Genomic DNA, 25,136 nt, shown 5'->3' on the forward strand with positions numbered 1-25,136 from the left:
CATCCTTTCTGTTATGAGGTGACCAGAACTGTACACAGTACTCACGTCGTGAACTAACCAATGAATTATACAGTTCCAGCATAATCTCCCTGCTCTTGTATTCTATACCCCAGCTAATAAAGGAAAGGATTCCATTTGCCTTCTTAACCACCTTATCGACCTGTCCTGCTACCTTCAGGGATCTGTGGACATTCACTCCAAGGTCCCTTACCTCCTCGACACCTCTCAGCATTTTCCCATTTATCGCATATCCCTTTGCCTTGTTTGACCTCCCCAAATGCGTCACCTCACACTTCTCCAAGTTGAATTCCATTTGCCACTTTTCTACCCATCTGACCAGCCCATCAATATCTTCCTGCAGCCGAAAGCTATCCTCCTCGCTATCGACCACACAGCTAATCTTTGTGTCGTTTGCAAACATCTTGATCATGCCCCCTACATTTACATCCAAATCATTAATATATACCACAAAAAGCAGGGAGTACAAAAAGTACTGAGTCCTGCAGAAGTTATATCTGCCGATTTATTCTTGCTTCTTTATAATTTTACTGCTGACAACACATCTGAATTTGTAATGTAGCTTGTGCTAAAAGGTGTGTCACCACATAATTTTTTCTAATGGTTTAGAGATATAAGAAATGTGCATCTTGTATTATTCAGTGTTCCAATGCTTTAAAAGGTATATTGTTTGTGCTTTTGCTGTTATACAGGATAAGTTTCAGTTCATAAATAGTAGACATGCCTATGAAACCTGATTTTTGCAGAGAACATGCACGAGGAGTACTACAAAGTAGACAAAACTGTAAGATAAATTACAATAATTGTATGGTCTTTTCACAAAATCTACTATCTCTACATGCTAACAGGTTTCCAATCTCAACTTCGGTTGAAACACGTTGTGATAAATTACAGTTGAGCACATTACAAGGCATAAACATTAATCTGCATAACTTGAATCAGTCTGTACCTGGCAATTACTAGAGGAGAGTTTGAGCATACTATAATTGGTTCTCTGAGATGAAACCTAACTAGAGGCAATACTTACTTCGTGACACTCGCATAAGCTCTCCAATGCTGAAGACTCCTGATTTTATAAAGCTGTCCTCTAGGTATGCTAAAAGAGAAGGGAAAAATATTATTTTGAGAGCCTTATTATTCACTCAAACTATTTCAATACTTGAATGGTCTTGAGAAGGATATCCATTCATTTTAATAAACAGTGACAAGAAAATGTTGCTTTGTAAACTATTAACTTAGATTAGAAGACCAAGAAATGACACTGCTCTACAGCTTTGGACTCTCAACCTGAAGAATGGAGTTCAAACATTCCATCTCCAGCTTTCCTGATGAGTGTGCTTGCTATAGTCAACTGGACTAGAGCAGGGAGATGGGTTCTTGCATCAATGAAATCTCCAGTACGCATATTAGGCTAGTAAACTAAGCAATGGAAGTGAGTTAATTGCTTGTGAAACATTCAACAACTGGGATTCTTGGCCATTCCAAACCAGAATAGGACAGAGATGCGAAGGTAACAATATCCTAAACAGACTGGAAACTTAAAGTATGAATTAATAATTGAGATAATAATTTTACATCGAAGATGCCATATTCAGTTAACTATGGACTGCAAACAGCGAATAGGATTAAACAGTTAAAGTGAAGTTAGCTTGAAGTCTGGTGGTCTGAAGAACAATGTTGTGCAGCTGTACGTTCAGGAAAGGATATCATTTTTGATTCTGGAAGCAGTTTATTTTACATTTAGTTCCATTGAGGTAGTGTTTGTGCAAAGTGAACTGATCCTGTCACGGCACAGGCTTTGGGAAACACAGAATAAATTGTTACACCAATGTGTTTGTTGAATGATAATTTTCTTTAATCCACTGACTGGAGATCTGAATTTGTATTTTTTTTTTAAGACATTTTTAAAAAGACAAGCTGCCAGCAAAGTCATCCTTTCAGCTTAAGATGATCACCCAATTTGCAACACTGTATCCTTCACTGCAATGCTTGTGAGAAGAGACAAAATGTCTGCTAATATCCCAGCAAGAACCAAGACCCAGAAAGTTTAAAGGAACTACCTGTTCTCTCAGCAAGTGGGGAAATACTACTAACTGCTATGTTTGAATGACTGACTGTCATGTGACAAGCCCCTCCCCAAGGTTTTTTTTAAGCTGGTGTTTTTCTCTAGAGCAGAGGAGAAGCGACTGGACTCATGAGCAGACCCAAAGTGGGGGTCCCTCTCTCTGTCTCTCCACATTCCAGCTTGAAAACTTTCAAATCCTGTTGTTTACTGACTACCTTTGCATACTCAGGCTACAATCAGAAACCCTGCTGGGGGAAATCATCTGCATCACTATCTCCAAGAGACTCACCGAACCAGTCATCAACCTCTTCAAACTAAAAGCCTCAATATCACTGAATTCAGCTGGAATCCAGCTGAATGACCAAACTTCATAGACTGTATACCTTTTTTATGGACTCTAACTCAACCAATTTACCTTTCCCCACTCTGTAACCTATTTTTGTGTATAAACCTCTAGTGTGCGTGAGAGTGAAAGTTGGCATGTAGTTTACTATTTTCACGAGTTCGGTTTAGGTATAAAAAAGTTAACCTCTTTCATAAAATAACTCAAGAAAACCTGTCCGATTGGTTCTGGTTAGGATCATAGCAAGTAAGTAATCAAACACCTACTGAAATGAAAACAAGAAATGCTGGAAATACTCAGCAGGTTTGGCAGCATCTGTGGAGAGAGAAACAGAGTTGACGTTTCGGGTCAGTGACCCTTCTTTGGAACTGGCAAATATTAGAAATGTCAAAGGTTATAAGCAAATAAAGTGGGGGTGGGGCAAGAGATAACAAAGGAGAAGGAGCAGATTGGACAAGGCCACAGAATAGCTGACCAGAAAGTCATGGAGCAAAGGCAAACAATATGTTAATGGTGTGTTGAAAGACAAAGCATTAGTACAGATAGGGTGTTAACAGACTGAAGATTGAACAGCAGCAAGTAGAAACATGAAAAAAAACAGTGGGTAAGCAAACTGAACAAACTAAGATGAAATGAAATAAACATACAAAAAAAATGTTAAAAATGTAAAAAAGAAAAAATAACTAAAAATAAAAGTAAAATGGGGGGCCTGTCATGTTCAGTCCGGCAGGCTGTAGTGTGCCTAATCGGTAGATGAGATGCTGTTCCTCGAGCTTGCGTTGATGTTCACTGGAACACTGCAGCAATCCCAGGACAGAGATGTGAGCATGAGAGCAGGGGGGAGTGTTGAAATGACAAGCACCCGGAAGCTCGGGGTCCTGCTTGCGAACTGAGCGGAGGTGTTCCGCAATGCGGTCACCCAGTCTGCATTTGGTCTCCCCAGTGCAGAGGAGACCACATTGTGAGCAGCGAATACAGTATACTAAATTGAAAGAAGTACAAGTAAATTGCTGCTTCATCTGAAAGGAGTGTTTGGGGCCTGGGATAGTGAGGAGAGAGGAGGTAAATGGGCAGATATTACACCTCCTGCAATTACAGGGGAAGGTGCCATGGGAAGGGGACGAGGTGATGGGGGTAATGGAGGAGTGGACCGGGGTGTCGCGGAGGCAAGGATTCCTTCGGAATTGGCTTTAAGAAAGAATTAAACTGTTGTGGTCAAACAAGGAGAGGAAAAAGATGGAAGCCCTTCAACCCCTCCTCACTTGACTGTGACAAAAGTTAAAAGGTAGCTTAATTGTGAAGGTATAGTAATTTGTATTTCTTCAACAATGGTTTCTTTACACTCTTGTATGCTATTTTATGTTTACACTCTTGTGACCTGAAGTAAAAGTAAATAGTATTGATAGGATTAGTGCTGTAAGTAGCACTGCCCAATACTTATTCATTGCCCATTTGGGCTGCCATAATGATACTGGCCCTGAATATTCTCAGCAATTGCAAAGAAGTCTGAACAAGTGTGGATTAGGACTTCCACCATCCAGTGGCATGTACTAAAGAAATAAAAGCAAAATACTGCAGATGCTGGAAAGTGGAAATAAAAACACAAAGTGCTGGAAATACTCAGCAGGTCTGGCAGTATCTATGGAAAGAGAAACAAAGTTAACGTTTCAGGTCTGTGACCTTTCATCAGAACTCCTGGTACTAAAGACCTTACCAGAATTTGCAGCGCCGACTCACTCATTGTGAGCTGTGAGTCTAACTCCTGAGTTCAATGGATGGGATGGGGTGGGAGCGGTGAAGGAAACCTGTTGCTGCAAGGTGTAAAATCCAGCAGAAGCTACAAATGATGGTGGGAGAGCAGGTAAATGATGCATTTGGCAGAATCTGAAGAACGACTTATGCAGTTTCTGTGGGGTTATGGTGTGAGCTCAGGACAACCTCTGCAAGGACTCAGGAGCTGTGACAGCAGATTCTTCATGAATGGACTGGTTTTCTGTTGTCCCTACTAATATATTTCCTTTGCACCTTGACAAGACTAAAACTGATCCAAAATAACAACTTGAAAATGTATTCAAGTCATAAACTTGTTAGATTTTTTGCAGTAACTGTCAGCAATTCTTTTCCTGTACTACAATTACTTTAAATAAAGACAAAAAATAAAAGCAAAGGAGACTTTAATAAGTATGCAGGAAAGTAATGTAATGCACTGTAATGCAGGTAATGTAAAGCACTGTAATGCATGTAATGTAATGTACATGTAATGTAAAGCACTGTAATGCATGTAATGTAATGTACATGTAATGTAATGCATTTGCATTTGCCCTCCTTTCTTGCGGTTCAAAGCCAGAATTTGTATTATTTATGTAAATCGGCTAATACCCCATTCCAAAACACACTGGGAGGAATTTTACGAGTGCGCTGCACTTTGCGGCGGCGCACTCTAATGGCGGCGTGCATCCCACGCAGATGCGCCATCCCTGAGCCCCCGTGATATTACATGCGGGGGCTCATTTAAATAGCGGGGGGCGGAGTGGCTGCCCCCGATGATGTAGAGGGAGCAGCCGACGTGTCTCCAACAATGTCGTCCGGCGTCACTGTGCAGGCACCATTTTTAAAGGGCTTTAAGTCCGTCAGTAACATTTTAATATTTAAAGATATAGCATTGTAAAATTTTATTAACTAAAAAATGTTGTGATGGAAGCCCTTCCCCAAACCCCACATGGTCATTTCATTGCCCGAAATGACCAACAATTGGCTTTCTCAAATACCCAAACGTTCCCTCCCAACCTTCAATACTTTGCCCTTCAACCCCTGCCCACCATTCCCCACACCCAATCAAAATTATTTTCCCCACTCCTCCATCCCTCCCCCCTCCCCACCAGGTTATCACCTGAAAACTCCGTACCGAGTTCCAAAGGCGCGCATAGGCCAAACGGAGGCCTTAAAATCGGCGTGGGACAGCCGCTACCTGCAGGTAAGTTGATTTAAATATCATTAGTGTTCATTTTAATATGGAGATGAAGGGCCTGCCACTAGGCGGCGGGTGGGGGTGGGGGCCGCACCGAGGTCCCCCCGCCACCGGTAATATGCAGCAGGCCCTTCTCGACGTCGCGGGTCGAAGCCTCTCCCCACAAAATTTTACCAACTTCCACACAGCGACCTGTGACATCGAGGGGCCAGTAAAATTCAGCTCAATGTGATTAATATAGGCACTTTAGCCTCGCTGTACAGTTCTTCTGTTGATGTTTCAGGATGATTTTTATTTATATTTTCTCTATTTTACAGGTTATATATTTTTTATTTCCACACAATCCATCACTCAGTTTTTGTTTCCCTCACGGATTCCATTTTTCTCAAAACAGAATTTCCAGGCCCTCTAAATTTGACCTGCACACTCTATTCCTCTCCTGATTTTTACATTTAATTCACAGTAACGTTTATTCCTGGTCCATATCGGAAGCTCCTTTTTAGTTTAAATAAGCCACTTCATTCAACGTGATGCTTTACCCTTTTCCCATCATCTGCAGTATATAAAACCAAATATGAATTAGGCAGCTGCCACATGATGTTTTAAACCTAAGCACCTTAAGATTACATTTCATCTACTTACAGCGGTATGTGCCTAATATGTACATACAAATGTTCTGTGAACTGTGTCAGGCATGCTTCAAACTGATATAACTAGTCACTGTGCAAGACAGTACCCATAGCTAATTATAAAGGAAGGACATATTGGTTGACCATTTTTCTATCCTCCCAGGTGAACTGCGATGGGGCGCCAGCAGAATGCCAAAGAGGGACGAACTTCAAAATGACTTAGTCCTCATTCTGACATAAACAGGGAGGAGGAACAGCCACTCCACTGACTTAGCATCCGTTTTGGGCAGTATTTTAATATCACCCCTTTTACTCTGTTTATCTACAATAATATTTTTCTTAAATACACAAGTCCTCCAAGTCGTCGCACTGAGAAGGTGCTACACAACTTGAGAGTTTTTCTTTTAATGGAATTACAAAGTGGTTGATTTCTGGGGCATATCTTTTAGTTTCCCAAAAGGACCTGGAGTATAATATTTGGGGTACTGGTAACCTTCCACTGCTTTGGACACTACACTGCCTGTGTAGTGTGATCAACACTGTGTGGTCATTCACTTTGGATCAGAAAAGTATTATTTTAATTAATTAATAATTTTAGACTAATTTAGATTAATAATGTTAGACCAGGGTATAAAAGGATATGGAGCCAAGGCAGTTGAATGGATTAAGATATAGATCAGCTATGATCTCATTGAATGGTGAAACAGGCTTCTGGATTTGAATGACCTACCCCTGTTCCTATATTCACGGGCCAGTTGATCTTCTACAGCATTCCTTACTGAATTTGATCCTCATTGCTCCTCTATCAAACCTAAGTAGCTGACTGGTGCAGTAAGCTTGTTGCATGGGTTGTTTGTTCAGCTTCCAATGTCCTTTGAATACCTGACTAATCTCTCCTCTTGCATTAAGAGACTGATGACATTGGCCACTACACTAAAGCTAAGGTGCTAAAGATTCCTCTTCACTATTAATTTGTGTCAGCTTCGGAGCGATAGTTTGAAATCAAACACCTTGTACAGTTATGAAGCTAGTTCTATGTTTGAGTTCAAAACTCACATTCATTTATATTCTGCTCACTTAATTCTGTATGAATGTCTCACTAAATCACATTTAACAAGGGCTTAACAATACTTGAAAAACATTGTTTTTACCAATTTCCATGAGCAATGTTACGATTTGTATACAAATGTACAAATGGAAAAAGTCTGCTACCACTTTCTATCTCTATTTACATATTGTTCCTCTATCTTTCATATATGTATGCTGTGTCAAAATGATTGGAGCAAATTTATTCACACCAGCCAGTTCAACAACTTATACATTTAGTGAATTATTTTATTTTCTATCCATGAAAAATTGAGTTGAATAAACTGTGATCCTTGTCCTGAATTTTAAGAATCATCCCTTTCATTATACAATCTAACTCCAGGGCTGATTTTTACCCGCTCCTCAACGCCGTGGGTCGCTGTGTGGGGGCCGGTACAATTTTGCGGGGAGAGGCCCACCTCGACTCATGACGTCGCGAAGAGCCCGCTGCATGCTACCGGCGGCAGGGGGACCTTGGTGCGACCTCCCCACCGCCTGGTAGGGGGCCCTTCATCTGCATATTCAAATGACCATAAATGAGATGCTAATAAACTTACCTGCAGGGGGCGGACGTCCCACGCCGATTTTACCGACTCCGAATGCAGCTCGCACGCCTTCGGAACTCCGAGGCGAGACACTGGTGGAGAGCGGAGAGGAATAAAATTTTCAGGGTGGGAGGGGTGGAGGAGCGGGGAAAACATTTTTTATTGGCTGTGGGGTTGGTGGGAAGGGGTTGAAGCTTGGGGTTCAAAGTTCCGGACTGTCAATAATGGTTTTTGGCAGGGAGAGGGAAATAAATCTATTGTGTGATCACTGGAGGGTGGAAGTGGCGCTCTTATGTGAAATTTATTGTTTTTATTAAAAATTAAATACCTTGTCCCTTTAAAAATTATAATTTCCGCTCAGGGCTTAAAGCCCTTTAAAAATAGCGCTGGCGCCTATGCAGTGGCGCCAGATGCCGTTGCTAGGGATGTGGCGGTCGCCCCCTCGACGTCATCGGGGGCGGCCACTCCACCCCCGCTATTTAAATGAGCCCCCACGTGTAATATTGTGGGGGCTCCTCGGTGGCATTTCTGTGTCGGAAGGCTGCTGTGTAGCGCGGTGCGCAAATAAAATTCAGGCCCTAATGTGACAGTAATATTTCGTCAGACTCTGATCCATGATGAAAGTATCATTTCTAGCAAAACGAGATTTTTAAATATTTTTTATCCATTCAATGAGAACAGTGCAGCAGCTATCCAGAAGTTTGTAAGGAGGTCCAGAGTTCAGCTGACAGCCCTGCTTTTACTCAGGGTTATCTTCTGGAACACTGCAGCTTTGATTCAGAGAGTTCTCAATTCTGATCAATTCAGTAGGATCAGTGATTGTATTATATGAGCCACGAAGCTCCCAGCTTAAAACCCGGGGCTGAATGGTTCACGGCGGGGAGCCCGGTACAATTCTACGGGGAAAGGTCCGCCTCAACCCCCAAAGTCGAGAAGCGCCCGCCGCATATTACTGGCAGCAGGGCGACCTCGGTGCAGTGCCTTCATCTAAATATTTAAATTAACCCTAGATAGATGTAAATGAACTTACCACCTGGCAGTGGCCGTCTCACGCCGATTTTACAGCCGCCGATCACACCTCGCACGCCTTCGGAACTCCGTATGAAGTTCCGAGGGGTGAGAACCTGGTGGCGAGGGGAGGAGGAGTAAAATTTTTAGGGTGGGAAGGGAAGGGGAACGGGGAAAACATTTTTTATTGACTGTGGGGATGGTGGGAACGGCTGAAGGGCAAATGTCAGAAGGTTGGGGGGGTGGGGGGTGGAAGTTCGGGTTGGACATAAACTAAGTTCTGTTAATATAGGGCAATACAAAGACCATTGAGGGGGGATTTGGGGAAGGGCCTCAATTACATAAGTATTTAATTAATAAAAATTAATACCAATAGACCTTTAAAAATTTTAATCTTTGCTAAGGGCTTAAAGCCCTTTAAAAATGACGCAGGACGCCGTTGCCAGGGACATGGCGGCTGCCCCACCCCCTTTATTTAAATCAGTCCCCGCGCGTAATATAATCCAGTCCCTGGTCTCAGCGGAGATAACTGAATTTGGCAGGTGTGACGATAGAGATTGCTGCAATTGATCTCAAAATTCCATTTTTTAAAATTCGTTCATAGGATGTGGGTGTCGCTGGCTTGGCCAGCATTTATTGCCCATCCCTAATTGCCCTTGAGAAGGTGGTGGTGAGCTGCCTTCTTGAACCTCTGCAGTCCATTTGGAGTAGGTATACCCACAGTGCTGTTAGGAAGGGAGTTCCAGGATTTTGACCCAGAGACAGTGAAGGAACGGTGATATAGTTCCAAGTCAGGATGGTGTGTGACTTGGAGGGGAACTTGCAGCTGGTGTTGTTCCCATGCATCTGCTGTCCTTGTCCTTCTAGGTGGTAGAGGTTGTGGGTTTGGAAGGTGCTGTCGAAGGAACCTTGGTGAGTTGAAGTGCATCTGGTACACATTGCTGCCACTGGGTACAATCTTCTGGTGATTGTTTGTTTTCAGGAGTCAGGACATTTTCCAGGTCCCGACCCAGCAGGGTCTGCAGTGCACACTTCAGAGTGATCTGCTGGGAGGTGGTCTCCTAACTGGCTGCCTTCACATTCACCATCCAATTTAAGATGGTGGGCAGGTTCATGAGGCTGCAGGCCCAGAGAGCCTGAAACTTTGGAAGGCTGGCAGCATCACTAGTAGAGGTGGGCACTGCTCAGGCAGAAAGGAGAGCGCAAGGGCACCTCAAAATGGAGGCAACCTTGGAAGCATGTATAACATTTCAACAATGAAGAGAGATGAGGGTAGGCCCATTGGAGCGGAAAGGAAACTCCTCCGGAGGAGTCGTTTGGGTCGCAGGTGCAGCGTGTCCCACCCCCAGCCCTGTCACTGAGGCATTGAGCCTCTGGCTCCGATGGCCATCAGGCCTGCCACCAGGAGGCTGCCTCCACAGAGCTGCCGGGCTCAGCACTCAGCAGGAGTCTGCTCCAACACCAGGAAGATCCTGATATTCCATACAAAAGTCAACTATTCACCTTTGTGCATTCCCTTGGCATCTCTCTTCCATCTGCCTTTGCCTGTCCTAGTGCTTCTACACAGTGTTACCCCAGTGGTCAGCATTGCTGCTGGAAGGTTGCTGATGTTCAGTGGGTAAGACTGCAGATGGCCTTGCAGGATGACTTCAACCAACTGGCCTTAGAAGACCTGGCATTTTACTGCACCACCTCGACACAGGCGACAGCAGTCTGGGCTGGCAGGCTGGCTGACTGACAGACAACAGCAAGGGTACTGGTGGAATGGCAGTGGTGAGAGGACATGCACTGGACTGAGGACAGTAGATTTGTGCTTCATGTAACCACTGCCACTCCCCCAGGATGGCACCTCAACAATCCTAGCAATGTGTTAGAGGACAGATTGCTGGACTGCAATGAGATCTTGCAAGCCCCTTGGAACACTGGTATCCTCAGCCATGATGGCAGCAGTCTATGTGTTTGTGTCTGAGCTTTCTCTTCTCTTTCTAGTTTAGTTTAGTTTAGAGATACAGCACTGAAACAGGCCCTGCGGCCCACCGAGTCTGTGCCGACCATCAACCACCCATTTATACTAATCCTACACTAATTCCATACTCCTACCACATCCCCACCTGTCCCTATATTTCCCTACCACCTACCTATTCTAGGGGCAATTTCTAATGGCCAATTTACCTATCAACCTGCAAGTCTTTGGCATGTGGGAGGAAACCGGAGCACCCGGAGGAAACCCACGCAGACACAGGGAGAACTTGCAAACTCCACACAGGCAGTACCCAGAATTGAATTCTCTTCCCGCACTGCCTGGGCAGGTGGCAGTTCTTGAGTATCTGAAAGGAGAAAGGCACAAGTGTAGGGTGGTGGTGAGGGGAGAGGTTAAATGAAGAGATGCATGCTTAGATCATCTTCATCTTGTAAAGTTGATGGTGGAATGAGCAGGAAGTGGGATGTGTGAAGGAGGATTTGCTATGAGCACACCGACATCTTCAATCCTTTCAGCCCTGCCGCCGGTCACGGCCTCAGTCGTGGCCTATCCAATGATAGCGAATACTGTCTCCTCCATCAGGGTAAAGACAGGCAGCCATGCCTGTCCCCAGATGATTAGCTTCTGCCTGTGGTTATGTGCCACTTGTCCTGAAAGAGAGAGGAAAGTGTGTCAGTGAGTGTGGTGCAATGTGTTTGGGTAATGTGGCTGTCTTGGTTGAATATTATGTTTTGGTTGCCAGTGCGTGCGAGCTGTGAGATGTGGGTGTGAGGCTTGCTCCAATGCTAAATATGTGAGAGTGAGGTGAAGCTATGAATCTGAGCTGAGTGCTGATTGATGGAGATGGTTGGTAGATGAGTGATGGGCATGTGGTGCATTGAGCAGTGTGTGAGGCTAGTGGTGCAGTTGGCGGGATCTGGTATTTGAAGATGCATTCACTGACCTTGACCACTTGTGGGAGGACATTGAACTTAGTGTGGCACTGGATCCAGGTCCCTGGGCCTACAATGCTGGCATTGATCATGACAGTTATCTGCTCCCACTACCGTCGTAGTGTCTGTCTGGAGGCTCCCCTGTGGATAGAGGACCTCTCTTATCTTGTCCGTTTCCTCCACAGAGGCCTCCAGTGCTGAGTCAAGAGAGCCTTGATGCGCGCCCTCTGCCCTTTTGCACCACAGTCACTCTTCCTGCAGGTCAGAATCTCTTCCCCAGCCACTTCCAGCACCTGCTCCAGCCAGAAAGCACTTCCCCTTTAAGAGGTTCAGGCCAGCTTTAAGTACTACAGGCTCATTCTAAGTGGTGCTAGCCTTGCATGGGCTTCCTGCTGAGGCACGCCGTTACTCAACAGTGCATTTGGTGCTGGGCTGCATGCTGCTATCATTTAAAGCAGCAGGCAGCATGACATTTGCAATCCACCTGCCCATTTTGGGGGGGGCATCAAATTTTGCCCCCATTACATAAATGTATGTTTTTTTTCTTGTTAAAGGACCACAACAGCAGTGAACATTGAATTGTACTTGTACTGCTGCTTCAGCATCAGTGGAAAGTGATTCTTTGTGCAAATTAACAAGAAAGTGGCAGTATAACTCCAGTGTCAGATACCAATCTTTCTCTAGAATGGAGTAAAGCCCCTTCCATAGTTTTAATCCACTTAGCACCTAGTGGAGTATAACTCCAGTCTATTCTTATTGTATCTGTTATGAATGGCCATGAATCTTCACCTTTCAAAGTTTGTAATTTTTTCTTCTTCATTCATTAAGCTTTGGGAGCCACTAAGGCGGTGCGGTGTCTGAGTTGGAGCTGTTGCTGGGAGAGGAGGTGGCAAAACAACGAGATATAGAGAATTCTTGAGTAGGGCTTCAGTGAAAAGCAGCAATCGCACTGGTTACCCTATGTTGAAATATTGGGTATAAAGGTCTTAACCCTTAAAATGCAAGAGATCATTTGCTGTCCTCAGCAGGCAATATTGCTTAAACTTTACATTAAATGTCCAGTCTTATTTTTAGCTTACGGTACAGAAAACTTGTTCTCTAACTGAGGCATGAAAACACCAGACCGATTTTGCAGGAAGTATTCTATAGGCTTTGCACTTCTCATGGAGCTTGAAATTATAATACAAATTTGACAAACTGACCAATATTTTACGACTATTAATTTGGCAAAAAAGTTATTCATGGAATCATAACCATTAGTGCAGTATTCCATGGTGCTACATAGAACAATGGAACTAAAACATAATACAGGTCACAAAACACACACAAACATACCAGCAACTGCCCTCTGACATAGTCTTATCACCTATCTAATGTTAACATTTTTCCAGGTCTTAAAGGAAAAGGACATCAAAAGAATGTCAATTGCTGGATGGCAATTTATAGGACACTGTCTATTGCCTCTTTTCCCAGTCTCAGTCATGTACATACTTTGAACTTCGAAACAGAAGTGCAGGATTGGTGCCTTTCTGAAGCGAGGCAAAGTTCCAGCTACTCAGAAACACTCAGACACATGTTGCTGGCAGCTCTACATAATTAAAAGCAGACTGTAAAATTACTAGCTGAGGGCTATAGGCCTTAACTCTTCATTGTTCAACCCAACTTCCTCTGTAGACAAAGAGTACAGTGTTTACAGACTTCTTGGGTAGGTTGATCTGCAGGCAGACAGTTAATGAAGAAGGCATTCTTTTGTTCTAATTTGTTCACTAGTATTTGGAAATAGTTTTTGAAGCAGCTCCGAAGAGTAGCCAAAATCTGAAGGCTTTGTGGGAGAAGCAAAATATGCAGCTCAACTCAACATTAAGTCCTTGCATCATGCATGTGTGTGATTATGTGGGTTGAACAATCCTGGAAGTGTAAGATAATGGGAAAAATCGGTTATTGTTAAAAAGCTCAGATTAATATTATTTAAAACATACAACTACGATGGATATTCTGATAGTTTCGTGGGTAAATGCAGCAATTATCTTGGTTCTGAGCTGTACAGACCAACAAGATCCTAGGACCCATTTCTGTGCTGTGTCGAGTTAGCTGCTGGCAGCTGAGGGCAGTTCAATTGATCTCTATTCACCAGGGCTACAGAGCAGAAAAATCAGTCAGGTTTCAAGAACTGATTGATATTCAGAGAGTTCTGCTTAAAAGAGAACGCGAGAGGAAGAATGAGATTGTATGAGTGTGAGGAAGTATGGCTCAGCTGTGATACCCTTCACAGTCAAATAGCCTACAAGCACACTGCTAAGTTATAAGAAATTGAATAATGTGATATTTTCAGAAGTTTAAAATTGACCTGATGAATCAAAAAGCTTTCTGTTCCATTCCCTATTGTATTCCTTTCAATAATGGCCATTTGAATAGATTACCCACAAAACCGTAAACCAGAATGAGTTAATGCCTTCAGGAGGAGGAAAAGGAGAAAATTGGAGGGAAAAAAATGTAATAAAAAGCAGATAACCACAATCCTAGAAATTGCCTTTGTCTAGCGGTGATCGGTAGTAACCTGACACTGTGGAGTCCAATTACACAGAAGTCCATTAAACAAAAGTGAGCAAGACCCATAAAAATCCCACAGTAAAAAAAAGAGTATTTATAGGGCTTTGAAATTCTTCTACAAACAATCCAAATACAATAGTAGAAAGTTATACAAAGAACACAAATTCCCGATCAGAAGTTACTCATTTACTAGTGTAGATACATATTTTAGGTACATCCGGGACAGGAGCCTTGTATTTCACTAATACTGCTGAGTGATGACCCATAACTCGCAGGATTCCGGCTAGTCCGGCAATATATTTGGTTGTTTACTTAGAAGCCATTCTTCACATTTGCACGTGGATTTTAATGTGCACTTCATTTTTTTGGACATTTTTCCAATATTTAAATCGTCATTCTTCATTCAATTGCTAACGTTACTTTTTGTTTGTGTGTGTGTTTTTGAAGAATTATGATTCTGAGAAAGATGATAGGGATGAGACTTACGATTAGATGAGAGGCTGTCTACATGTAAACACATGGGGCAGGATTTTCAATTTTGGGTTGGGACTCTGATGTGAGCATCAAATGCTGGCCCCGACCCTGCACTACAGCGGAAGCAGCAACCTGATTTTGCCTGGATTGGCCAATTAGCAGCCACAGGGTGTGCTCACCGTCCAATTAAGGCCAGCAGACAGGCTCTCAATGCTGGAGGGCCAATCAGAGGCCCTCCAGCACAGAAGGAGCAGAGGCCTGCCGTTGCAGCTAAGGGAGAGAGCACTTAAAACATTTGAAGCAAAAAAATAGCTACAGCTGCCAGACCCCATTGTGGACAGGGAACCTCAAAAACAGCCTGGAGCACTCACCATCAGGTCTGCCGCTGGGAGACCGCCTCCAGCTAGCTGCTGTGCTCCCATCGTCGCAGAGGCCGACAGGATGACTGGAAAATTCCAGTCAGCCCCTAATCATTGGCCTTTTAATTTGCTTAACGAGTTACCTGCTTTTTTTCCCCAAAATATACTTTATTCATAAAAATCTGTAAAAAAAATGCATTACCAAACAGTTCAAAACAGTTGACATTCCAAAGCGTGCAAAGGAAATCAGTTTTGTCCAGTACAGGAGTGAGTTGCCTCACAACCCTTCCATTCCATTTTACATGCCATGTACATTTTACAGCAAACCCATATTTGGTGTATACAGCCTGAGGGGTTTCCCATGGGTCCAGGCCCTCAGTTCACTTATACAGTGGTCTTTCCCCATTGAGCCTTCACAGCGGCTGCCCCAAGCTATAATGTGTCCCTCAGCATGTAGTCCTGGACCTTGGAATGTGCCAGTCTGCAACAATCGGTCGTGGACAACTCTTTGCGCTGGAAGACCAGCAAGTGTCGGGCAGACCAAAGAGCGTCTTTCACGGAATTGATGGTCCTCCAGCAGCAGTTGATGTTTATCTCGGTGTGCGTCCCTGGGAACAGCCCGTAGAGCACAGACTCCTGTGTTACAGAGCTGCTTGGGATGAACCTCGACAAAAACTACTGCATCTCTTTCCACACCTGCTTTAGAAAGACACATTCCAGAAGGAGGTGGGCAACAGTCTCTTCCCTACCACAGCCACCTCAAGGGCAGCATGTGGAGGGGGCAAGACTCCAGGCGTGCAGGAAGGATCTGATGGGGAGGGCCCTTCTCACCACCAGCCAAGCTACGTCTTGGTGCTTGTTTGAAAGTTCTGGTGATGAGACATTCTGCCAAATGATTTTGGCGGTCTGGTTGGGGAACCATCCGACAGGATCTCCTTTTCCCATGGGGCCTTGAGGACATTCCGTGCAGACCACTGCCTGATGGAGTGTTTTTCCACAGAAACGTTCCCACGAAGGATAGGTGGTACGGAACGGTCCAACCGGATGCAGCGTTCCGCGGCAATCTGACAAGACCCATCCTTTGCAACACTGGGGACAGATGGAACCTTAGCACGCAGTGACACTTGGTGTTTGCGTACTGGGGGTCTACGCACAGCTTGATGCAGCTGCACACGAAGGTGGTCATCAGGATGAGGGCTATGTTGGGTACATTTTTCCCACCCTTAAATAGAGGTTTGAACATCGTAACCCTCTGGACCCGGTCCATTTTGGATCTCCAAATAAAGCGGAAATTGGCTCGGGTGACCGCCACGGCACAGGAGTGGGGTATGGGCCACACCTGCGCCACATGCAGCAACAACGTGAGTGCCGCACACCCGATGACCAGGTTCTTATCCACAATGGAGAGAGATCGCTGCTCCCACATGCTCAGCTTATGGTGCACCATGGCTACTTGCTCCTTCCAGGTTTTGGCGCACACCCCATCCCTTCTGAACCATATCCCCATGAGCTACCTGCTGCCTGTGAGCAGTTAGCCATTTGGCCCCCGACCAAGCCTCTGGGCAAATGGTTCGGGGGCAGGATGGTGTGGGCAAGCTGGTACACCGGTCATGGCGTGAATTTACACACTGCCCGCCTCTGTTCCAGCCCCCATATCAGGCCAAAAATCCTACCTATGGAGTTTGAAACTCCCGTGTGTGCTATTTTTAGTAAGTTGTTAACCTGCTTAAAATAAATGTTAATGGGTTTTTTAACCGTGCACAGAGCAATTTAATAACAAATGCATTAACTAAAAATAGTAAAGATAAATTGTTTTTAAATCCAAAAACTTGAGTCTAAGGAGCAAGAGCTTTACGAAAGGAATATGATCATTTTAAATAATTAGCCAATATCAAAAAATTGCAGATGCTGAAAATTTGGAACAAAATCACAAATAGAAAATACAGGTAACACACAGATCAGACAGCATCTATAGAGAGTAAAAGGGGCCTACACCTCCACTGACCTGCTTAGTGTTTCCAGCATTTTCTATTTACGTTGAAAATATATCATTGTATATAACAGGAGGACCAAATATAAAGACATGAATCACATACTAATTTAAAAAAAAAGACAGCATATGTAGATTCTAAATGTTACTAAATGGAAGTTTTTCAGAAGTGCTAACAAAGAGAATGTGCCAGATCTGAATCATTAAACATCCAAACGGCAGATCCTATAGCAGTATAGCTTTTGATTTTGAGAAGAAAACTAATGATAAAACACCTGGAAATTAGATGACATGGCATCCATTCACTGTGAATAGATGGACAGTTTTCAGAAATGCTTGTTATCTGAGAGATGGCAGGAAGTCACTTAGCAAGTTTAGCAACACTATCACATAAGCTAAAGTGGTTATAAATGGTCAGTAACATACTATTCACTTATGTCTGTCCAAACTGTACACCACCCTATCTACAGTGGAAATAAGGAAGTAAAGAGATGGCTATTTGTGAATGACCGAATACAAAACATTGGAGAGTGAAGGTGTGCTAGAATAGTTCATTCCAAAATCGCCAATCAAGAATTTTTTAAGAAGCAAGAACACAAAAAAATGCTGAAATTTGCTTGCTATGCACAGCATGTTGAAGCTGGAAGGAAAGATTAAATATCTGAATTGTATATTTTGAATGTGTATTGACATGTAAACTTGGATGAAAAATGTACATTAAATAAATCACAGCTGGTTGACATTTAATTAAAATTTAATCCATGTTATAAGTTTCTCTTGTATTCCTCCACCCAAAATATCAGTAAAATCAAGGATCAGGTTACAAACTTGTATGTGTTACAACATGACAACAAATGCATCTGCTGTTCTCCTGAAGAGAAACCACACACACCTGCAAGAATGCCCTCAAAAAGATGTAAACATTTTTTTGATTAAAGCACCCTCCCATCATGAGAATGTCGGTTTCAGTGGGAGGCCACTAGATATTAAGTAGTACTTAAAAAATCCCCAGAAAGTACCAGTGAAAAGCTGAATAAAATGTAATCGTATGCTGGAACTGTGATTTTTGTTTCTGTCACATTCAACGTTTGCACTGATGCAAATGGTTTTGGTAGATCAGTCCGTACTGATTGTTTCACTTTCTTAATGATGTGCATTACCAGGATTCAAATTTATAAAAAGAAACATTATTCAAATACTTTTTTCTTCCAAAGTCAAACATAACTTTGTAACCAAATCAATGCTAGTTAGAACTTCTTGGTAAGCACAACTGTGTCAAAGAAGAAACATTCTTCCTTTTAATAAATGAATGCCAAATTTTACAAGGGGACTGGTAAAAGACCACAGTGAAAATATTTAAACAAATATCACAGACTGAACATAGGACACTTGTGCTTATCAGAACTTCCCTGGAGGAAACAAACTGGTTGTGATAACCAAAGTCCTCAGTGGAACAGGGCTCAACCATGCAGCAGACATGGACTGCAATCAGCTTGTACAGCAACCGCACTTTAGACTTAAACAGTAACAGATACAGAGATGAGGAAATCTTTACAAACAAAACTCTGAATTTCAACTCTGCAAAAGTTCAAAAACCTTTCTGCGGGACACCCAGGGCTCAAGTAGAAAGGAACATGTAAGTGCAACAAGAAGGGAAAACAAAGTTTCCATGAGAAAGGTTTAGGATTACGATACTGATTGAAAAACATTAATTGCTCACGGAGATTTGTCATTTCATAATAGTAAAAGTGTGTGGCCTGCTCCTTTTACTTTGCCTGTCTGTAACAGTAATATCTTGGCTGCAGTAATGTACGTACTAGTCTGAGACTAGGACCTATTTCAACTGCATCAGTGGTATAGACCCAAGTTACACTGGCCAAGCACAGGTTACAATATCCGTCCACTGGATGTTTGTTTCAATCTCCTTGACCTGCACAAATAATGGGAATAGCCATGGCAATGCAGGCACACACATATGCTGCTGTGCGTAAATGCACAGGGTATTTGCATGGAGCACATGCACCTTGAACCTCTGGAATGAAGTGTCTCTGAGCAGAGGTCAGCAGAAAATAAAAATATAAATGGTAATAAGTTCTAATTACTTCGTAGCTGTACCTAACCTGTTATGCTGGTTCTTTACATACTTTCAGGTCATGCATAACTCTGTGCTTGAACTCAGCCTAGCTGGAGATGTACTGAAGGCTCCATTACACAGAGTGGATCTGAAAAACACTACTGAAAATGGTTTCAGTTTTCAGGTCACAATATGCTCCAGTGTCATGCACCCAAGTTACACTGATTTAACATTTTTGTAAAGGGAAAAATACATTCCACTGACATAAAATTAGAGGCTGTGTTTTTCAATCCACAACAGCACTGGCTTCAGGGGGTAAAGCTGTCAATCTAGGGAAAGGAGGGATTGAACAAAGGTGCAGAGCACAAGTTGAGACTTTGGGACTTTGAGACTGGGTCAATATGGCGAGCGAAGGGGAGGGAAACACTGCAGTCTGGGAGTATATTATGTTTAGCTCTTCCTTTTAAGATGAACATTTAAAACGTTCCTTCAGCTTTAAGTGATTCACTTACCTGGAGCAGTTTTTGTGGACTCGCTGTGACTTGGACTGTCTGCATGCCCTGAATCTGGCAAAAAGAAATGAAAGTAAAAAAAAAAGTTTTAAAATGGGGAAACTAGATTCCAAAGCAATTTAAATAGCTTACTAACTAGTTCAATACATTGTCTACAGATTCTGGCAACATGGCCTATTTTGAATTAAAAAAGACTTGCATTTATACAGTGTTTTTCACAACCACTGGATGTCTCAAATAGCTTTGCCGCCAATGAATTACTTTTGACATGCATCTACTGTTGTGATGTAGGAAATGTGACAGCCAATTTGTGCACAGCAAACTCACTTAACAGCAATGTGATAATGACCAGATAATCTGTTGTTGTGATGTTGATTGAAGGATAAATATTGGCCAGGACACTGGGAATAACTCCCCTACTCTTCTTCAAAATAGTGCCATGAGATCTTTTACATCTACCCGAGCTTGCAGATGGAGCCTCAATTTAATATCTCATCTGAAATTCAGGACCATTGACAGTGCAACATTCCCTCAGTACTGCACTGGAGTGTCAGCCTTGATTTTTGTACATTAATTATCAATTTAGAAATGTACTCTAGGATATGATCATGAACTTGAGTAAAATAAGAAATAACGGCCGGGATTTTATGTTGGGCAGACGGGAGCTGGCCACCAACTGAAAAGTCGGTGGCGAACCCACTTCTGCCTCGCCTGGGGATCCGTTCCGTATTTTATGGGTCCCCAGGCTTTAGTTGTTCCGAGGCAGGACTTCCACCCCTTGATGGAGGAAGTCCCGCCTCATTGAGCTGCCGACCAATCAGCGGGCCGGCAGCTGTTAGTCCCAGCAGCGCCACCGGGAGCGGTGGCCAGTGCTGGGACTGCAGCCCAGCATGAAGAGTAGATGCCTGGTAGCTGGGAGGAAAAGTAAGTTTTGGTTGCCTTGCTGGGGGTAATTGGTCAGGCCCTGGCGAGTCAAGGGTGGTCAGTTGGAAGGAAGGGGGGCGTGTTGGTTGCTGGGCGTGGCAGGGGTAGTGGGGCGGCCCACCATCGGACACCCTGGGCCCGATGATCTGGGCTCCCCCCGGGACGATCACAGCTGCCTGCTTTTCCCAGGCAGCTTTTCTTGGCTCCAGGACGCCCACTTGCTATGCGTAAAGTCCGTGTGAAGGCGGGCGTTAAGTGGCCACTTAAGGGCCTTGATTGGCCTGGGGCGGGCAGGCCATTTTTTGCGCCCCCCCACCCCCCCCAACCCCACCCAACATAAAGGGCAGCGGAGGCGGGAGCAGGTCGGGAAAGCCTCCCGCTCCATTTACGTCATCCCCCGCCACCATCCCGCTCATTGGGGCGGCGTAAAATTCCGGCCAATCTTACAAATATATACATTTTCTGAATATGCAGTATTTGAAAAATAAAATTAATGTGATCTTGCTTTTCTTGCAATTTCAACTGGAAATTTTCCTTCATTATTTTACTGGGAGAAAGTAAAGGCTTCATATGGTATGCTCAAGAACTTCACTGATTACACCTTAAACAGCCAGCACCACATTGTGGATTGGACAATGCCAAGAACAAATGGGGAATATTACAATAACCAAAAACTATCTCCTCAACAGTTGACTGTCATGTTTGTCGAGATCATTCAGACTGAAAACTGAGATTAAATATTTGCCCGCTTTTTTTTTGATACAACTAAGTGGGAGTCGCAAAATCATGTACAGTTTCTTGGCATGTGCATAATTCTGCAATACTTCACTTTATAATTCTATATACTCCATCTGACAGACACCACTTGGGTGGTAGTATAAGCAGAGAGGAAGAAAGAAAGAATTAAGGAACATGCACTAAGATAAACAAAAATGACAAATTATATAAAGAAACAAAGGGATGGTTGGGGAAAATAGATGAAGTAAATAAAAAAGGCTTGCAGCGCGGAAGCAAAATGCAGAAAAAGGGACCACACGTATAGCGTGGAAAAATATTCAATCAGTTATAGACAAAGCCAGGAATAAAAGCTAAATTAATACATCTTACTGTTACATTCTAACAAAAGTATGTCTTCGAAACAAAAAGTGTGCAGGTAGCATATTAAAAGGACAAACTGACTGTTAGAAATCTGAAGCAAGTGTGGTCAGCTGTGATGAACAATAAAACATTTCTTCAAAACCATTCATCACAATAGACAAAAGGGTGCCCGGTAAGAAATGTTAAATTACCTTTCTCCTTCAGATGCTGATAGAACTGTTATATATTTCTGGCACCAGCTATTTTTCTTTCAGTACTAGCATTGCTGATGGTAAGTTGGATGATAACAAGGTTCAGCCATGTGACAACCAATGTCTTAGTCTGCTGCTAAGGTGAAACTGCTTTTAATTTAGTCTATCCACTTAAGGCGAGAAAGTCTAATTGCTGTCACTAAACAGTCTGACGGCAATCAGAATTGAATGCAATTCAGTGAGGGGCATTTGCAGATTGAAAAGTCCTTACGAGATTCATTCTTTCTTTCTATCTCCATCTATATATATCTACACATTAAGCAATATGTAACTGTGGTTAGGGTCAATTCTAACTGCCGAATAGAACTGCTATTTATTTCCAAATGTAGCATTACGTTGCTTTACAATTCATAATACCACTAGCACAAAAAGATACTCAATTAGCTTTTAAAAAAGTCTAATCATGCGCTAGCTTGTCATTACACCTTTGCGGAAGGGTATTTGTAACTTGTGCCTTCAATCAATGATCCAGGAAATGCTTGTTTATTCATACATTGCTGAGGACCTGCTCCACCCCCAAATCTGAGCTCAAGCATAACTGGCCATTGTACTTACCTTAGTCAAGGGACAGTAAATTCTAAAAGAATTAACAACTTCTCTCACTCAACCTGTTTAACACCTAAAATAGGGCAACTGATGCCAAGTAAGGCCGTCCTTTCTTTCACTGTATGTAGAGCCTCAAAATTTTTTGTTACTTCTAAACTGACAGAAAACAAACACTGCAATGCACTGAGACACTCATGAACACTGAAGATGAAAGAGAAGGGGAAGGAGAGAGAGCAATGTGGGAGATTCCAAAAATCAGTGAAAATCTTAGTCCTCTCGTCTTCCTGACCCTTGTAGTGTAAACTGGGCTCTGCTTTCTCTGCTCTGCCCCCAGCGTTCTCTAGTTAGAACCAAACCAAGAATCTGACGATTGTGAAAGTGCATGCCATCATATAACATTTTTATAAGCATTATCTCAGGGCACCATGCAGAGTGTGTCACCAAGCAAGATGGATCTTTAAGTCAGCCAATTCTGACAGAGAAATCATAATATGCCGAACAGTGAGGGATATTTACTAGCCATTATGTCTCTTTACCTATATGTGAAGTGTAAATAGACAAGAAAATGTACTGCATAACATCAAGGTAGGAAAATGAGTTACAGATTACTCTTTGCCATGCTCCAGAGATTGAAGCGTTTCATCTAGGTTGACTCTGAAGGAATGCTGCATTGTCAGGCACATGACATCAAACCGAGGCCCCTTCTAACTACTGAAATGGACATGAAAGATCCCACAACACAATTCTCCGAAGAAAAGTCATATCCGACTTGAAACGTCAACTGTTTCTCTCTCCACTGACGCTACCAGAACTGCTGAGTATTTCCAACACTTTTTGTTTTTATTTCAGATTTCCAGCATCTGCAGTATTTTGCTTTTATTTTACTGGGCCTGTTTACACATTGACAGAAAGGTAACTGATTGGCAACATTGTAGAGGTATCTAAGATATCAAATGATATGGAAAAGGTAAATCTGGAGCACTAATTCAAGGTAAGGCACAAAAGAGGATAGTGGACATAGGTTCTAAATGTTCAGAAGGCAGTTTTGAACTGATAACAGTAGGAACCTGACGTAAAGAGTGGTCAACATTTACAGCAGTAGGTGGGGAGAGAACAGAAACCTTTGAATAACTCAAGATCCAGTTGATGACACAATGAAAACATCAGAGGCAGAGCAGTGATAGGCTAAATGGCCTCCTTTATCTGTATTTATTTTATCATGGCCTTCTGACTATGCTGGATATGACATTTGTAAAACAGGAAGTAAAGTCTCAAAAGATTCTGGCTGCTATAATATTTTAGACACAAATGGAAATTCAGCTACGGGATGCCCAATGTACTTACTTAACCTTGTTGCTCTGTTAGCTTTCTCGAACTTCCATGTCTTATCCTTTTATCTCCTGGCCACATATCACCCCATTTCTTGTAAACATCACTTTCTGAAGTCATGTGACTATCTGTGCCCTGCAACTGGAAACATGGGACTGAATTTTATTAGCGCCGCACTTCATGGCAGCGCGCTTTGAAGCCGGTGACCAGCCGACACGGAAGTGCCGCTGCTGAGGCTCTGTGATATTACGCGTGGGGGCTCATTTAAGTGGATGGGGGCGGAGCAGCCACCCCCGATGACGTAGAGGGGGGCGGCCGCTCCTTCCCCGGCAACGGCGTCCGGCGCCACTGCACAGGTGCCAGCGCCATTTAAAAAAGGGCGTCAAGCCCTTCAGGTTCATTAACATTTTTAAAGATGCCAGTGCCCAGATGTAACAAATAAAATGTTAGCAATACTTCCAATCACCTTCCCCCCTACGCCCCCCCCCGCCCCCGCCACTGAGTTATCAATTAATAAAATAACTAATTTCCACCAAAAAAGCAATTTGTAAAATAATGAACTGTAACCCACCTTCCGAACATTTGACCCTCAACCCCTTCCCAAAATCCCCACAACCAATAGAAAAGGTTTTCCCTGCTCCCCCTCCACCATCCTGATTATTTCAGCCCTCCCCCCTTCCCACCAGTGTCTTGCCTCATAACTCCGTACAGAGTTCCGAAGGCGTGCAAGTTGCTGTAAAATCACCATGGGACCACCCCCGGGACCAGGTAAGTTCATTTCAATATTTATTCTGCTAATTTTAATATTGAAATGAAGGCCCTGCCACTTGGCGGCTGGTGGGGGGGCCACACCGAGGCCTCGCCACCGCCGATAATATGCGGCAGAGCCTTCTCGGCATTTGGGGTCATGGCGGGCCACTCCCGCAAGCCTCCCCGCTACGACCCTCGAGGAGCTGGTAAAATCCAGCCCATCATCTTTGTTGTCCCAGGAGTCATCACCTAAATCGGTTCTCAAACTACAGTCCTGCAAACACAATGGACGGAATCTTCCAAACTGAGTTCCTGCCGGAACCCAACTCCCTGAATGGCATGCCCAGTGACCTCCGGACTCCCCGACCAATTACCGAGGGTGGGATGACACATCCATTCTGTCCATGGAAGGATTTCTAAGGGATTCCGGGATGAGTAAGAAAAACTCACCAGCACTTGGATTTTTGAAGCTGCAGCAACCACAGGAATAAAGAGAAGGCCTGGAAAGGCTTCTCCCTGGATCTCTCACTCCTACCTGGAGGTCCTGCTGTGGGACCTGAGGGGCTGCAGTGAGGTGATCTTTCCCAAGGACAGGAAGAAGAGGACAACCATTTCAACCAAGCAGGTATAAATGGAAGTGGCCGAGGAAGTCAGCAGCTTGGAGACAGTGCACCAAGAGGATCAGGACCTCAGGAAGGTGGGAA

General features: G+C 43.4%; 1 protein-coding gene across 12 annotated transcripts in view; it reads right to left on the minus strand.

Moving 5' to 3' along the window:
* Positions 1-25,136, minus strand: part of LOC137369473 (nuclear factor 1 B-type-like) — a 335,107-nt gene that overhangs the window by 110,575 nt on the left and 199,396 nt on the right. For 10 of the 12 annotated variants that reach the window (XM_068030747.1, XM_068030755.1, XM_068030751.1 and 7 more), the window contains exons 3-4: positions 19,535-19,588; positions 1,046-1,114 (exon numbers count right to left, since the gene is read on the minus strand). In XM_068030747.1, the coding sequence (XP_067886848.1) occupies positions 1,046-1,114; positions 19,535-19,588 (123 nt within the window). The remainder of the gene's footprint in view (positions 1-1,045; positions 1,115-19,534; positions 19,589-25,136) is intronic. The other 2 variants (XM_068030749.1, XM_068030750.1) reach the window with 1 other exon arrangement.

Source organism: Heterodontus francisci, chromosome 4 (genome assembly GCF_036365525.1).
Source record: "Heterodontus francisci isolate sHetFra1 chromosome 4, sHetFra1.hap1, whole genome shotgun sequence".
NCBI lineage: Eukaryota > Metazoa > Chordata > Chondrichthyes > Heterodontiformes > Heterodontidae > Heterodontus > Heterodontus francisci.